Here is a 17571-nt window from a genome sequence, read left to right on the forward strand (position 1 = left end):
TGAAGCAGCTCATTTATTTCATTGCTCTCTAGTTATTTCGCACAATGTGTACGCAGCACATTTAACAAGTAAGGGACATGGCTGTTTCACCTGATCTGCCAGACCCATACCTTACACTACAAATTCACTGCTGATTGGACAACTGATCTCCAACTCTCAACCAATGAAGTCCCTGATACAATTACACTCAAAAAGACATATCCAGTCCACAAGCTTTGAGCTGTGATGACTAAGGCCCAGTTTACACAAGCAGACCAATTCTGATATGTTTTGCACTAATTGGTCTTTAGAGAGTCATAAAGGCAATGCACATTTACCTAGGCTTTCTCCAGAATTATCATAATATAATATTTATAAAACAAAAACAAAATGAGAAACAATGACAATATTTTTTAACTAAGAAGTCATTAGGAGGTCCCCGGTGGAGAGAGGGAGAAATGAATTATACCAGCTGGCTCCACGAGAGGGTGCTCTCCTGTACTACCCATAGCTCCATGTCCATCTCACCAGAGAACAGGTGCTAACCTTACTGCTCCAGCTACTCTGGACATCTATCTCATAGTAGTTCCCAAGCCACAAGATCTACTTGAAATAACGGTCTTCTCACACTACAGTTTCCGATTGGATTATTTCTAAACAAAATATGAAATCTATAGAAAAATCTTCAAGGTAAAGTAAGAGTTATCAAAAGTCGGGCTCCAGTCTGTCAGCCGGGAGGCTGTTACACCTGGTAGAAATTGCACTTAAGCAGATGGGCTGAGACCGTTTCCCCCTCAGCAGATGTCAGGGTTCATTTCTTGCGAGCGTGTTTGTATTTGTCCACGTAGGCCTTCACCAAGTGTGCCACTTTCCCAGAGTTCACCTCTCCACTCTTGCTGTGGCAGACCTGAAATATAAAATGCCCTCAGGAAATCAAAAAATATAAACAGACCGTTTTGATTTCCTAAAAGCTACGTGTACTCCTAAAAGCTAAGTCGTTTTAATACTCCTAAAAGCTAAGTTCAAATACCAATGTCAAAATGTTACTGGAGGTTTTTAACCACTCACTTTTTCAACTGCTTTGCGTACAATCTCTTTGTACTCGTCCTTGGTGATGTCCTTGTTTTGGTAGTAGGGTTTCATGGCTGCTTTCACTTCATTGACGGCTCTCTCATGGATCTGTTGTTTCTAAAGCAGATATCAAGTTAAAACCTGTCTAGGACTGGGGTTCCGCTAGCAGAAAAATGCTTTACAGCGAAAGCTCCACAAACGATTATGTTAGGTCACCACCAAGTCACAGATAAACCCAGCCATTTTTCCGACCAAAGAGAGGAGTCACAAAAAGCACAAATAGAGATAAAATTAATCACTAACCTTTGATGATCTTCATCAGATAACACTCATAGGACTTCATGTTACACAATACATGTATGTTTTGTTCGGTAAAGTTCATATTTATATCCAAAAATCTTATTTTACATTGGCGTGTTAGATTCAGTAGTTCCAAAACATGCAGTGATATTGCAGAGAGCCACATGAATTCACAGAAATACTCATAATAAATGTTGATGAAAATACAGCTATTATACATGAACTTTAGATACACTTCTCCTTAATGCAACCGCTGTGTCAGATTTAAAAAAAACTTTACGGAACAAGCATAATCTGAGAACGGCGCTCAGAGCCCAAACCGGCCAAAGAAATATACGCCATGTTGGGTAGTCAACATTATTCATATATAAATATTCACTTACCTTTGATGATCTTCATCAGAATGCACTCCCAGGAATCACAGTTCCACAATAAATGCTTTTTTGTTCGATAATGTCCATCATTTATGTCCAATAGCTTCTTTTGTTAGGGCGTTTGGTAAACAATCCAAAAGCGTGATCTGGTCCATTCGGACGAAACGTTCAAAACGTTATATTACAGGTCGAAGAAACTTGTCAAACTAAGTATAGAATCAATCTTTAGGATGTTTTTATCATAAAAGTTCAATACTGTTCCAACCGGAGAATTCCATTGTCTGTAGAATTGCACTGGAACGAGAGCAACCTCTCAAGTGAAAGCGCGTGACTGAGAACGAGGTTGTAGGCAGACTCCTTAGTAAAACAGCTCCCATCCGGCCCCCCTTCACATGAGCAGCCTGAAACCACGTTCTAAAGACGGTTGACATCTAGTGGAAGCCGTAGGAAGTGAAAAATAACCCATATCCCACGGTGTATTCGATAGAGGTGAGTTCAAAAACTACAAACCTCAGATTTCCCACTTCCTGTTAGGATTTTTTCTCAGGTTTTTGCCTGCCATATGAGTTCTGTTATAATCACAGACATCATTCAAACAGTTTTAGAAACTTCTGTGTTTTCTATCCAATACGAATAATAATATGCATATATTAGCATCTGGGACTGAGTAGGAGGCAGTTCATTCTGGGCATGCTATTCATCCAAAAGTGAAAATGCTGCCCCCTATCCCAAACAAGTTAAGAAATCTAGTTCTAATCTAATAAAAGGATAATTAATTATCTGGGTCAGAATGCAAACACAAATCATTCACTAGCAAAGTAGCTCCCCACAGTATATACAAAACAGAAAGTATAGGAAGCCACTTGAGAATATTGAGAACATTGCCTGGTGTTGTGGTTGTTATTAGTGGGGGTGACATTACCTTTTCTTTCTTGGAGCTGTCTGGGGGGGCGGCCCTGCTGTGCTGGGTGGTGGAGGATGGCATGGCCATGCTGTGGGCCTGGGCTGTGGTGGCGCCACCTACTTTGGTCATGGTGGGCATGAAGGGGGCTTTGCCATGGCCTGCCATGCTGCTCATCATCTGGGAAAGAGGCATGGAGGTATTCAGGGGGACAATTCATGGGGACAAAGTATGAGAGAAGTGAAAATACTCAAACAGATTGCTTGGGTCCAGAAGATTATATATTTTGACAAAGGATGCAAAATACTCCTGTCCTTACCTGTGTTGTGCGGCTATCTGCCTGTATGGCTGTCATGCTGCCCTGCTGCATGGGAGGTGGTGGTGGAGGTGGTGGCGGGAGGCCCTGGGCAGCTGTCACAGGGACCTGCAGAACAGGCACTGAGGAGTGGAGGTGCATGGGGACCTGAGGAGGCATCCCGAAGGGGGGTGGTTGCAGGCTGACAGGTGGGCCTCGCGGGCCCATTGGGTAATGCAGGACGTTCATATGGGGAGGCATGACGTTCAGGGCAGGTGGAGCTTCTCCACCCGCATTGGGCTGGGCATTGTTCTCACTCTGAGCTGGGTCTGAATAGACAAAAACAAATATCAAGAACAATATTAGATTACCTAATGTACATTCTGGGCTTTTATTAAGTTTTACATTGGTGGCAGAAGTGGGATTCACATCAACTGCGCAACAGGCATCAGCAATACCATTTCGATATGCACAGTGAAACTAGTAACAGTAATGAGTGCATACACTCCATGGCACACAATCTAAGGGTTCTGACCTGCTGTTGACGTCTCCTCCTGCCTGCTCCAGCTGCCAGAGCCTGCACCTCCCCCTCGATCTCTCCTGGAGTAATAGTTCTGCACGTCTGCCGGGAGTGTCCTCCGCACAGCCCAGCTGGAAGCTGATGACCAGCCGGAGCGGTCCATCATCGATTCGCCCATCTCAGGCTCCTTCCTGCGGCCCCCACGGTTCTCGTTGAATCGGCTGTACGCGTCGCTCCCTGAATTGTTTGAGGTCCCTGAGAATGTGTTTCTGGGCTGCCAGCGGTTTTCTGCTTGCTCCCCCTGTTGGTTGGAGGTTCCGTAGGCGCCCCGGCCTCGTCCTGTGCCTCGTCCACGATCTCCGCCCCAGCCTTTATCTTCCCAGCGAGGGCCACTTGTCACCCTGGCCTCTGTGTCAGCACGCGCCTTCTCCATAACCCAGTCAGGATTTTCCCTGCTGGGGGAAACATCTGCAAAGCCGCCGTTTTCAGAGCGGCCCGCGTCTCTGGCCGGTCTCTCTGGGAAATTCCTTCGAGAGGGGTCGCTACCTGGCCCAGCCCTCCATCCATCTCCAGTCCAGCGATCCCTCTTCCGTGGTGACTGTCCCCCTGAGTCCGGGCGCTCCGGGGACGCCCCTCTTCGGTAGGACCTGTTTCTGGACCTGGAACTAGATCTGGAACGACTCTTAGAGCGCTTCCTGTTTTTCCTCTCACGGCTACGGTCACGGCTACGGTCACGGCTACGGTCCGTCCTGGGGGCGTCCCTCTCAGCGTCCCGTTCCCTGCTGCGGCTGCCCGAGGCCTGGCGCTCCTTGTTGCGCTCCTGAGATCTGGAGCGCGACCTCCTCGACGAGTCCTGCTTCGACTCTCTCTTGGGAGACCAAGTGGTGGCAGCAGAGTGGAAGCGCGACTTGCGCTGCCTGCCATTCTTCATTTCCTCTACCTTTTCCTCTCTGGCCGAGATCTCCCGCTCCTGCCTGCTACCATTCCTCTTGTCTTCCGTGGCCTGGCTTGTGGACTCGTGAGCTGTACTTTCAGTCTCTTTTGGTGGATCAGAGGCCAGGTTGGTGCTGCGCTCACTGCTGGGTGAATCACAGTCCATTGGTATTGCTTCGGTGTCATCCTCAGACAGACCGTCCTCTTTGCTGCCGGTTGCTGATTTTTCATTTGTGACATCCTTTGGATCATGCGGCCTGTCCTCCTCGGACACTTTTGCTTCTGAGGCGCCTTGAACTCTCTGGGACACATTCCCGTCTGGAGAGTCACAACGAGTCGAGCCAGTACAAGATTCAGGCTCTGCAGTGGGGCAGGGAGAGACCTCTGCTTTCTCCTCCTTCACTGAGGCTTCATCATCTAATGTCACTTCTGTTGGATCGTTAGTGGCTTCCACGGCATCAGCATCTTCCTCCCCAAGTTGTCCTGACTGCCCAGACTGGGGGCTCTCCAATGGTCTCTCTGGTGAGTTGGAAGAGGTGGGTGAGTTGCTTTTCTCTGGGTCTTCTATTTGGTCCGGGTGTTTCTCCCCTGCACCTTGGTCCCTGTCGGGGGAGAGCCCAGGGGTATTCAGCTCTACATCTGACGGCGGTGACTTCTGGTCCTCTTCCTCACCATCCTCCTCTTCTTCCTTTCCACGTTCCTCTTCCTCAGAAAGATCATCTTCATCTTCGCATGGCTGGTCCTCAGTGTCCTTCAGGGCATCACACGCAGAAGGTTCGGGACGGCCTTCCTCCTCGGTAGGGCTGGAGCTGCGCTGCACAGCCTGTGGGCTCACTGCAGTGTCTGAGAGCTGCTCCCTTTCCTCTACCTCTGTCCTCTGCTGCTCTAATTCCTCCTCCTCCTCCTCTTTGGCTTCCTCTTCCTCACTTCCTGATGGACTACTGAGAATGACTTTGGAGGCCTTTTTTCTCGCTTGGGCTTTCCTCCTGGCGCTGGGCTTTCGCTGAGCTGCCCATTTGCCCTTCCTCTTACCAGCGGCTGCGGTGCTTTTGCCCGCTTTTGTGGGTGGGTTTGTGGAAGTGTCGGAATCTGAAGAGTGGGACTGCGAAGATGCAGGGTCTTGTGTAGGAGCTTGTTCCTCAGCCCTGCTGTGGCGGCCAGAGCGCCTAGTCGTTAGGGCCTCTGTCTGTTTGGAGGGGCCTTTGGAGCCAGATCCACGTGTGCCCTTCTTCTCCTCTCCTTTGGGGCAGGTGACTGCGCAAACTCTTCCCTGAAAGACTTATTATGAGACATAATCATGAATATTAGAAGTATTGTGAGAAATCTAACAATGGTCCAATGTAGCATAAAATTAGGCATAACCTATGGATTAAAGGTTTGGATTTGGTGCCTTCACAAAACTGAACTCCTGATGCCAGGGTACTGCACAACCCACACACTTGATGAAATTATTCAGAAAAAGTAGCTTACTGCCACAATGTAGCTTCATGTAGCCAAGCAGCTTACAGTCACCTTGCGTGACCTCATTCAAACTCAGTGATTCAAGTTAACAGTTATTCCGGGTTTTGGGAGGGGGGAAAAAACCTGAGGGGGTCCCTTTGAACAGACTCACTAAATGGTTGATAAGCATTTCAAAGCAGGACTCACCAAAATGCCCCGAGCCGAGAGGTGAAGCAGTAGTAGAGAACGGTGAGAGGGGTCTCAGAGGAAAGGGGCTGCTACTCCACTCAGAGGGATGGAACAACTGCCTGGGAGGGAAATATCAGATCAGAGCTCTACAAATTATGCTGACCAATTTCACTCATACTGTCAAAAATGCACTCAAAATCCCTTTCTATTGAAAAACTATCACCTTGCACAGGGTCTTTAACTCACCCTACAACCTCTACCTACAATATATACACACACTCCATCTACATACATTAATTGTGTGCAGACCAACTCACCTCGAGTTGCCACTGGCAGGAACGGGTACAGCAACAGGCAGAAATGGGCAGTCCTGTGTTTTGCGGCTACACTGTTTACAGTCATCCTCAGACGGCTCCTCCTCGGGCACCCAAAGGGGTTCTGCACTGCAGTGTAGACAAAGGACACAATATACACACAGAAAAAGGACATCTTTCATTGGTTGTCTTAAAGTCAAAAACACAAACTTGAGACAGAAAAAGTTCATCTATTTCAACTTTGTTAGGACAATGATGATTAGAACAGGGTTTCCAACAAATTGTGAAGTACCATATGAAGTAGTTACTGTGTCTCTGCTCGGTGAGCTGCAAAACAAAATGTTAACGAAGTGGCCTACTCACATGCACTGTGTCATAGTCCCCATTGCTGTGCCTGTCTGGGCCGCAGACCAAGAGCACAGAGGTCCTCTCACCTGGAAAAGAGAGAAACCCGTTCAAAAGGAGGCTTGGCTGTTGCAAATACCAGACAAGCACCCAGTGGGAACAAATGGGCCTATGAGGACAGGGGGCCACGTTGATACTACTTATTCTATGTCAGAGTATTATCGAAAACTCTTGGCTGAGCAAATTCAAACATGGGAAAGGCTAGATCTGCTGAACATATTTCTAACCAACAATCTAAAATCAAATGTTATGTCAAATACGGCGAATACAACTGGAGTAGATTTGACAGTGAAATGCTTGCTTACTAGGCCTTCCTAACAATGCAGAGTTTAAAACAAAGTAATACAAAATACACAAAGGAGATATATACAGGGAGTACCAGATAAATGTGCAGAGGTACGAGGTATTTGAGGTAGACATGTACATGAAGGCAGGGTAGAGACTAGGCATCAGGATAGATAACAATACGAGTATAATAAAGAACATAGTAGCAGCAGCAAATTAAGTGTGTGAGTAGGCATGTGTATGTACAGCGCATTTGAAAAGTATTCAGACCCCTTGACTTTCTCCACATTTTGTTACAGCCTTATTCTAAAATGGATTAAATAGTTTTTTTCTCTCTCAATCTACACACACACACACACACACACACACACACCACACACAAATACCCCATAATGACGAAGCAAAAACAGGTTTAGACATTTCTGCAAATGTATTAAAAATAAAACTGAAATATAATATTTACATAAGTATTCAGACCCTCTACTCAGTACTTTTTTGAAGCACCTTTGGCAGCGATTACAGCCTTGAGTCTTCTTGGGTATGAGGCTACAAGCTTGGCACACCTGTATTTGGGGAGTTTCTCCCATTATTCTCTGCAGATCCTCTCAAGCTCTGTCAGGTTGGATGGGGAGCGTCGCTGCAAAGCTATTTTCAGGTCTCTCCAGAGAAGTTCTATGTGGTTGAAGTCCGGGCACTGCCTGGGCCACTCAAGGACTTTGAGAGACTTGTCCCGAAGCCACTTCTGCGTTGTCATGGCTGTGTGCTTAAGGTCGTTGTCCTGTTGGAAGGTGAACCTTCGCCCCAGTCTGAGGTCCTGAGCAGGTTTTCATCAAGGATCTCTCTGTACTTTGTACCGTTCATCTTTCCCTCGATCCTGACTAGTCTCCCAGTCCCTCCCGCTGAAATACAACCCCACAACATGATGCTACCACCCTCATGCTTCACCGCAGGGATGGTGCCCGGTTTCCTCCAGATGTGACGCTTGGCATTCAGGCCAAAGAGTTCAATCTTGATTTCATCAGACAAGAGAATCTTGTTTCTCATGGTCAGTCCTTTAGGAGCCTTTTGGCAAACTCCAAGCGAGCTGTCACGTGCCTATTACTGAGGAGTGGCTTCCATCTGGCCACTCTACCATAAAGGCCTGATTGGTGGAGTGCTGCAGAGATGGTTGTCCTTCTGGAAGGGTCTCCCATCTCCACAGAGGAACTCGTGGATTCAGAGCTATCTATCTAATAGAACTCAAAGGGTTTTCTTTAATGGAAGCGTCTCTAATGTCAAATATGTAAAGTGTGGTGTACCGCAGGGCAGCTCTCTAAACCCTCTACTCTTTTCTATTTTTACAAATGACCAGCCACTGGCATTTAACAAAGCATGTGTGTCCATATATGGTTGAATCATCAGCATACACGCATCCACAACCACAGCTAATGAAGTCACTGAAACCCTTAACAAAGAGTTGCAGTCTGTTTTGGAATGGGTGGCCAGTAATAAACTGGTCCTGAACATCTCTAAAACTAAGAGCATTGTATTTGGTACAAATCATTCCTTAAGTGCTAGACCTCAGCTGAATCTGGTAATGAATGGTGTGGTGGTTGAACAAGTTGGAGACTAAATTACTTGGCGTTACCTTAGATTGTAAACTGTCATCGTCAAAACATATAGATTCAAAGGTTGCAAAGATGGGGAGAGGTCTAGCCGTAATAAATAGAAGCTCTGCTTTTTTGACACCACACTCCAAAAAGCAAGTTCTGCAGGCTCTTGTTTTGTCTAATCTTGATTATTGTCCAGTCGTGTTGTAGCGGTATTAATTAGAGAAGGGTAAAAAGATTTTGTTCGGGCGCCAGGCAGGTATTAACCATGCCGAAAGAAAAATAGTAGAACAGCGAGAGTACCACTACCAGACCCACACACATCAGCAGAAGAGACTGCCTAGAGTGTAGCCTGTTGACCAGATAGCCAGCGGAGAGAAAACAGAATACACACCCTATAGATCCCACATCACAGCACAGTCCTTCCACAATTCTTGGTAACCCCACCAAGCATACCTCATATAATAATAATGGCAGAGCAAATAAACAGCAACTTCATACAATAAAGAATGAACCCAGTCATCACACAGAGGATTTGCAATAGTTTGTATTCTCTTCCAGGGGAGGAGTGCAGAGGGTATGAATGTGTGGTGTTCATATACACACTAGTCCAGCTCCAATGAAACTTCAATGCATTTAGGAAAATAGAGTCGGTTGCAGTGTAAAGCAATGGAACATAGCGGGAAGAGAAAGAGAGAAAGGGAACAAGAGAGGGCTTAGCTGTGGTCTTGAGGGTGCAGGTGTACGATCTGACTGTCCGATGGTGTGTTGGGGTTGTAGTTGAACGCTTCGCAACAATGTTGCTACTAATCCATTTGATCCATAACCGTCGCGGTCCCAAATGAGAACAACCACGTCGTCGAGCGATCACACCGAGGATTGATCCAAACACTGTACAACCACATACGCTGAAGACAAACAAAAAACCTCTGCAGCATAGCACACACAACCAAAACTGTCGCGCCACCCAAGAGCTCCTCCCCAAAGAGCTGAACGAGCTCTTTTATTTCCTCCTTCCTACTGCTCATGCGCTCTTAAAGTGGCAGCGCACGGTGAAGGCTCCGTGCAGGATTTCGCCACACTCCTCCCCCCATGAAAAAACAAAGCCTGTAGAAACAGAGAGGCTTTGACAAGTTAATGTTCCTGCTATCCAAAACCAGGGAAGTCCTCATCATCAGAGTCCTCCACGAAGAGTTCCTGCAGGTGTTGCTTTTGCCTGCGATCCAGCTCTTCTGCCGTAGGGTAGCAGGGCTTTAGGTCAACGACATGCACCGTCCTGACATCTTCCCCAGTGTCCTCCAAACAGACCAAGTAGTTCACTGGTCCCAACTGCTGCACTACACGGTTTGGGCCTTTCCATCTCGAAGCTAGCTTGGCAGTGAACTTCTTAGATGCCTTCGACAGATGATGTGAACGTACCCAGACACGAGACTGGGGTGGGAAACACACGTCTCGTCTATGTTTATCATAGTTTCTCAGCTGTCGTTGTTTGGCTTTGGTTTTGCTGGCCTCCACTCTGGCTAGCAAGGTGTGGTGGTGTTGTACGGCATCAAACGCTGGGCAGTCAGGTGAAACATTAGAACTTTGCAAGACTCTGTCCATCGGACCTTTAAGTGGTCTTCCCAGGTGGAGTTCAGCGGGAGTGACCCCAGAAGTCTCCTGCACGGCAGAGTTCAGTGCAAAGCGAAATTCAGGAAGATGCTGATCCCACCTTGTGTGCTGATCCCCCACGAATGAAGCAATCATCCCTTTCAGGGTACGGTTTACCCTCTCGGTCAGGTTGGTCTGAGGATGGTAGGCTGTGGTCAGCTTGGCAATTACACCCCAGTAGGTACAAAGCTCTTTGTATATTCCTGATATGAACTGCGGACCTCGGTCAGAGAGTATTTGGTCTGGAATTCCAAATCTGGTAAAGACCTCCCGTCGCAGAATTAGAGCAATGGCTGATGCAGTGGCTTTGCGGAGTGGAAACAACTCCACCCAGTGGGTGTAGTAGTCCACTACCACCAATAAAAATTCATTCCGGGTTCCCCGACTGGGAGGAAAAGGTCCCATGAGGTCAATTCCCAACATTTCATTTGGATGGTTTACCACGGTCTGCTGCATTTTTCCAGCAGGTCTGCCAATGTCTGGTTTGTATTTCTGGCAGACTTCACACTGCTGTACAAACTTCCGGGTATCAGCCCACATGCCTGGCCAGTAAACCACCTCTTGTAGTCTTCGATACGTCTTAAAAACTCCAAAATGGCCACTCATGGGGTTAGCATGATAAACTTGGATTATCTGGTCACTCAATGTAGAGGGAATGAAGACGTGATAATGGGAGCTGTGTATTCCCTCTCCTCTTGGAGTTTTTCGATACACTTTATCCTGAATTATGCTATACTTATCATTGAAACGACTCTTTGAGTCTTCTTCAGACAGACTCTTGTGGATCGCCATGATGGCAGCATCCTTCTGCTGTGCTCTCCATACACGCTCATCATCCAGAGGAAAGGAATCATCCAGACACTTAGCGGTAGTGTAAGTGCTGCACAAGGGAGGACAAACATTGGCAGTCTCTGTAATCCGAGAAAGGGCATCTGGTACAACGTTCAGTTTTCCTTTGCGATACTCAATGATGAAGTCAAACTTCTGCAGTCGGATAGACCAGCGAATAAGACGGCTGTTGGTCTTGCCTGATGCCAGAACCCACTGCAGAGCAGCGTGGTCTGTGACAACGGTGAAGATCTTCGCCTCCAAGTAGTAACTCCATTTCTCCAAAGCCCAGACCACAGCGAGGCACTCCCTTTCAGTCGTTGAATAATCTCGGCTGAATTAAGGGTGTGACTTGCATAGGCAAGAACTTCTTCTGTTCCAAGTCCTGTTTGTTGAGCCAAGACGGCTCCAAGTCCTGTTTGACTTGCATCCGTGTACACAATGAAATGAGCATTCAAGTTAGGATGTCCAAGCACTGGAGGAGTAATGAGACTGTTTTTGAGTATTTCAAATGCACTTTGGCATGCAGAGGTCCATTGGAATTTCACACCCTTCTTCTTAAGGTGGTTGAGGGGTTCGGCGACCTTTGAAAAGTCAGGCACAAACCTGTGGTACCATCCAGCCATACCCAGAAAACGCTGAACAGCTTTGAGGGATGTGGGAATTGGGAATTCCTGCACGGCTGCAACTTTGGCTGGATCTGCATGGATACCTTCAGCATTAACCACATGACCAAGGAACTTGAGTTCTAGCAAACAGAAACGACACTTCTTCAAGTTCAAGGTCAAACCTGCAGCCTTTAGTCTGTCGAAGACGGACTGTATGTCTTTCAGATGATCCACGACAGAGGAAGAGTAGATTATGATGTCATCCAGATACACAAGACAATTTCTACCCCTCAGATCTCCCAGGACAGTCTCCATCAACCTTTGGAAGGTTGCTGGAGCATTCTTCAAACCAAAAGGCATGACTTTGAAGGAGTACACACCAGCAGGGGTGACAAAGGCAGTCTTGTCCTGACTAGCGGGATCCATTGCCACCTGCCAATAGCCACTGTTCAGATCCAGATGACTAAAGATAGATGCTCCTGCCAGAGATTCCAGTATGTCATTTATGTTTGGTAGAGGGTAGGCATCGCTTTCTGTAATGGCATTCAGCTTCCTGTAGTCCACACAGAATCGATATCCACCAACTTTCTTAGGAATCAGGACAACCGGAGAAGCCCATCCGGAAAAAGACGGTTCCACAATTCCATTCTCCAACATGCTTTTGAGCAGTTCATTGAGGATTGCCAGTTTGGCGGGGGACAACCTGTAGGGACGCTGCTTAATAGGGACATCATGCCGGGTATAGATTTTGTGTTTGAAGATGGTTGTACGGCCGAGTGTAAGAGTGCAGACCTCACTGTTCATCTCCAACATCTGGAAGAGCTTCCACCTTTCATCATCCGACAGAAATGCCTGTTCCACTGCTTGTTTGATGTAGAAATCAGCATCAGGTTTGCATTTGCGCTCGGATAGAAGGGGGGGGTACGGCGGTAATCAGGGTGATAGTTGGGTTCTCCGACTTCACTGATGGAACATGTTTTTGTTTTTGTCTCTTTAGATTTTCTCGGTCTCTGACTTGACCTTGTTCGGACTCTGCATAATGTAGCAGGCTCCAGCCTGAAATCAGTGCATTACCAGGTTGAAATGGATGAGGCTGGGAATAGTCAGAGTGCAGCCGATAGGAGGGTTCAGACATCGAGATGGTCAGTCCACTGAAGAACAGGAAGTCTAGGCCAAGGACTACAGCAAATGCAAGGCTTGAATCTGCAAGAATAGCCACAGGAAGTTTAATAGTCTCATCATGCAGTTGTATTATTATACTAATCCAGCCCAAAGGGGTGGTAGGTTCTCCATTGACCAAGTACAATGGTCCCTCCTCCCATGTTTGTAGCTCCTCATGAGGTAATGCCATGTTCTGCCACAGGGCCTCTTGCATCAGGGTGTAAGTTGCTCCTGTGTCAATTATGGCCTTCCCTCTCCAGTTCCTAACAGTCAGGGGCACCAATAGTTGTTGCGGAATAGGAATAAGACCGCTAGTTGTGATGTCTAAAGGCTTCATGGGCATTAAGGCTGACCCAATGGTATGCAAGCAACCACGTCTGTCTAGACTGTCGGTCTTCTGTCCTTTCAGACCTTTTCCGGAATCCTGACGCTGGACATAGAGCGGGTGCTGCAAGGAAAGACCCAGTTAAGCTACAGCTGGCCCAGAACAGAGTGGCACGTTTTGCTCTTAATTGTAATCAGAGGGCTGATATAAATACTATGCATGCCAGTCTCGCTTGGCTAAGAGTTGAGGAGAGACTGACTGCATCACTTCTTTTTATAAGAAACATTAATGTGCTGAAAATCCCACATTGATTGCATAGTCAACTTACACACAGCTCTGACACACACACACTTATCCCACCAGACATGGCACCAGGGGTCTTTTCATAGTCCCCAAATCCAGAACAAATTCAAGAAAACGTACAGTATTATATAGAGCCCTTATTGCATGGAACTTCCTTACATCTCATATTGCTCAAATAAACAGCAAACCTGGTTAGAAAAAAACAGATAAAGCAACACCTCGTGGCACAACGCCTCTCCCCTATTTGACCTAGATAGTTTGTGTTTATCCATTGATTTGTAGGCTACGTGTGCCTTTTTAAAAATGTATGTAGTTCTGTCCTTGAGCTGTTCTTGTCTAATGATTTTCTGTATTGTTTCATGTTTTGTGTGGACCCCAGGAAGAGTAGCTGCTGCTTTTGCAACAGCTAATGAGGATCCTAATAAAATACCAAATAAAGCTCTGCCAGAGTGACCATCGGGTTCTTGGTCACCTCCCTGACCAAGGCCCTTCTCCCCCGATTGCTCAGTTTGGCCAGCTCTAGGAAGAGTCTTCATGGTTCCAAACGTCTTCTATTTAAGAATGATCGAGGCCACTGTGTTCTTGGGAACCTTCAATGCTGCAGAAATGTGTTGGTACCCTTCCTCAGATCTGTGCCTCGACACAATCCTGTCTCAGAGCTCTACGGACAATTCCTTCGACCTCATGGCTTGTTTTTTCTCTCCGAAATGCACTATCACCTGTGGGACCTTATCTAGACAGGTGTGTGCCTTTCCAAATCATGTTCAATCAATTGAATTTACCACAGGTGGACTCCAAGCAATGCAAAAATGTCTAAACCTGTTTTTGCAAAAATGTCTAAACCTGTTTTCGCTTTGTCATTATGGGGTATTGTGTGTAGATTAAGGAAAACAATTTATTTAAACAATTTTAGAATAAGGCTGGAATGTAACAAAATGTGGAAAAAGTCAAGGGGTCTAAATACTTTACGAATGTATTTGTGTTTGTGTTGTGTCGATATGCGAGTGTGTATGTAGTGTGAATCTAATGCGAATCTAATGCGAATCTAGCATGCTAAAACAAAATTTTGTTTCTTAGTTGCATCGCATATCTTCACAGTTGGACTCTAAACCCATAAAATCTTGCATGAACCGTACATATTATTTATTATGAAATAGATGCCTCTACAAAGGGGTCTGAAATTACTAACCTTCTTCTTGCTCAACACAGAGGGGTCATCATCGCTGCCTGGGGAACACAATTTATCTTGTTACACCTCATGAATAAAATTCCAACAAAGGAAGGAAAGATGATTTATGTGAGGAGAATAAGCACATACATTTCCGAATAAGGCCTTTGGCTTCTGATATCCTCTCCGTCTTCGGTCTCCTCCATCTTCCTCCTTGTTTCCTTAAATATAAATGTGGTTTTTACATTTGTCATAAAAGGTGGCATGCATTGAAACATGTGGCTTTCTCGTGAATTTCTTTAGCAAAATAACTTTACATTAACAGACTTACACTTGGCCAGTTTATTAGGTACACCACCCCGTTCACGAAATTGGTTTGCTGCTACAAACAGTGAGTCACGTGGCCGTGGCTTGCTATATAAAGCAGGCAGACCGGTATCGAGGAATTCAGTTACTGTTCGATTGAACATTAGAATAGGCAAAACGAGTGACCAAAGCAACTTTGAGCATGGTATGATCGTCGGTGCCAGGAGCGCCGGTTCCAGTATCTCAGAAACGGATTGCCTTCTGGGCTTTTCATGCACGACAGCGTCTATGGCAGGGATCATCAACTAGATTCAACCGTGGGCTGATTTTCTTTCTTGAGCGGCTGGTCAGGGGACCGGAAAAAAATGACAAATTTGTAGACTGCAAATTAACTGCAAGAATCCCAAACAGATAATTGATCTGGTCTAGGGTTTACAGAGAATGGTGTGACAAACAAAAAACATCCAGTCAGTGGCAGGTCCTGTGGGCAAAAACAGCTTGTTGATGAGAGATCGAAGGAGAATGGCAAGAATCGTGCAAACATGCAGGCCACAAACAGGTGAATAACGGCACAGTACAACAGTGGTGTGAAGAACGGCATCTCGGAACCCACAATTCGTGGGGACTATTTTCCTGGCACACATAAGGTCCCTTGATACCAATTGAGCAATGTTTCCATGCCCCAAAGAATTCAGGCTGCTCTGGAGGCAAAGGGGGGTCCGACCCAGTACTAGATGGATGTACGTAATAAACTGGCCACGGAGTATATTTTTAAATAATTGTTAAGGTGGAGAAACAACTAGCAGGTGGGAACAGAAAGAGTTGGCTGCTACTATGCAAGAGATTGTTTGTGGGGAAATTACCTCTGCCCTCGACTTGCAATTAAAACTGGTAAATGAATCTCGTCATTGCTCACTTCTAAAGTGGATACCTACTCAACTAATCAAATGTTCTAGCTGTCTTGATATCCTAGCAATAAACCATATTGATATAGCAATGCTCCAATAAATAATCACCATCTTGGTTAAGGTGAAGACCAAGAAGGCAAAATCACTTTCCTTAAACGTATCCATAATGGAAAGAAAAGTGGCTTTATTGATGTGTATGCTCCAAATTCGTTTGATCCTCTGAACAGCCTATTGTTAGAATTAATTGAAATCCAACTAGTTATTGGGACAGACATGAATGCCATTTTGAACATGTGGGACAAATCTAATAAAGACCAACTACAATCCACATGTAACCTAGGCCCTCCAACATACACTCTCTGATTACTACCTCATTGATGCCCGGTGAGCACATACTCCTAAAGCAAAAGAGTAGACTTTCTATCCAGAGTACTCAATTTTCTCTTATCTACACCTTTATTTTCTAAAATGAACAAAATAGAAATTCGACATACTGTGCCTTCGGAAAATATTCAGACCACTTGACTTTTTCCACATTTTGTTACGTTACAGCCTTCAAAAATGTATTAAATGTTTTTTTTCCTTTATTAATCTACACACAATACCCCATAATGACAAAGTGAAAACAGTTTAATAATAAAAAATAAAAAAATGTTAACAGCCCATTTGCTATGACTCGAAATTGAGCTCAGGTGCATCCTGTTTCCATTGATCATCCTTGATGTTTCTACAACTTGATTGGAGTCCACCTGTGGTAAATTCAATTGATTGGACATGATTTGGAAAGGCACACACCTGTCTATATAAGGTCCCAGAGTTGACAGTCCATCTCAGAGCAAAAACAAAGCCATGAGGTCGAAGGAATTGTCCGTAGAGCAACGAGACAGGATTGTGTCGAGGCACAGATCTGAGGAAGGATACCAAAACATTTCTGCAGCATTGAAGGTCCCCAAAAACAAAATGGGCTCCATCATTCTTAAATGGAAGTTAGGAACCACCAAGACTCTTCCTAGAGCTGGCCGCCCAGCCAAACTGAGTAATTGGGAGAGAAGGGCCTTGGTCAGGGAGGTGACCAAGAACCCGATAGTCACTCTGACAGAGCTTATAGTTCCTCTGTGGAGATGGGAGAACCTTCCAAAAGGACAACCATCTCTGCAGCACTCCACCAATCAGGCCTTTATGGTAGTGGTCAAACAGAAGCCACTCCTCGGTAAAAGGTACATGACAGCCCGCTTGGAGCTTGCCAAAAGGCTTCTAAAGACTCTGACCATGAGAAACAAGATTCTCTGGTCTGATGAAACCAAGCTAGAACTCTTTGGCCTGAATGCCAAGGGTCACGTCTGGTGTCAGCATCATGCTGCGGGGATGTTTTTCAGCGGCAGGGACTGGGAGACTAGTCAGGATCGAGGGAAAGCTGAACAGAGCAAAGTACTGAGAGATCCTTGATGACAACCTGCTCCAGAGTGCTCAGGACCTTAGACTGGGGCGAAGGTTCACCTTCCAACAGGACAACGACCCTAAGAACACAGCCAAGACGAAGCAGGAGTGGCTTCGGGACAAGTCTCTGAATGTCCTTGAGTGGCCCAGCCAGAGCCCGAACTCGATTGAACATCTCTGGAGAGACCTGAAAATAACTGTAGCAACACTCCCCATCCAACCGGACAGAGCTTGATGATCTGCAGAGAAGAATGGGAGAAACTCCCCAAATACAGGTGTGCC

The 17571-nt window shown here is 46.0% G+C and overlaps 1 protein-coding gene across 3 annotated transcripts in view; it reads right to left on the reverse strand.

The window, feature by feature from the left end:
* Positions 1–17571, reverse strand: part of LOC139533884 (protein SCAF11-like) — a 28450-nt gene continuing 10879 nt past the window's right edge. For 2 of the 3 annotated variants that reach the window (XM_071332348.1, XM_071332349.1), the window contains exons 6-15: positions 14789–14859; positions 14660–14697; positions 6680–6750; positions 6320–6445; positions 6021–6121; positions 3456–5651; positions 2945–3249; positions 2647–2805; positions 1048–1167; positions 1–886 (exon numbers count right to left, since the gene is read on the reverse strand). In XM_071332348.1, the coding sequence (XP_071188449.1) occupies positions 791–886; positions 1048–1167; positions 2647–2805; positions 2945–3249; positions 3456–5651; positions 6021–6121; positions 6320–6445; positions 6680–6750; positions 14660–14697; positions 14789–14859 (3283 nt within the window). In that variant the 3' untranslated portion in view covers positions 1–790. The remainder of the gene's footprint in view (positions 887–1047; positions 1168–2646; positions 2806–2944; positions 3250–3455; positions 5652–6020; positions 6122–6319; positions 6446–6679; positions 6751–14659; positions 14698–14788; positions 14860–17571) is intronic. The other variant, XM_071332350.1, reaches the window with a different exon arrangement.

Source organism: Salvelinus alpinus, chromosome 11 (assembly GCF_045679555.1).
Source record: "Salvelinus alpinus chromosome 11, SLU_Salpinus.1, whole genome shotgun sequence".
Lineage (NCBI taxonomy): Eukaryota > Metazoa > Chordata > Actinopteri > Salmoniformes > Salmonidae > Salvelinus > Salvelinus alpinus.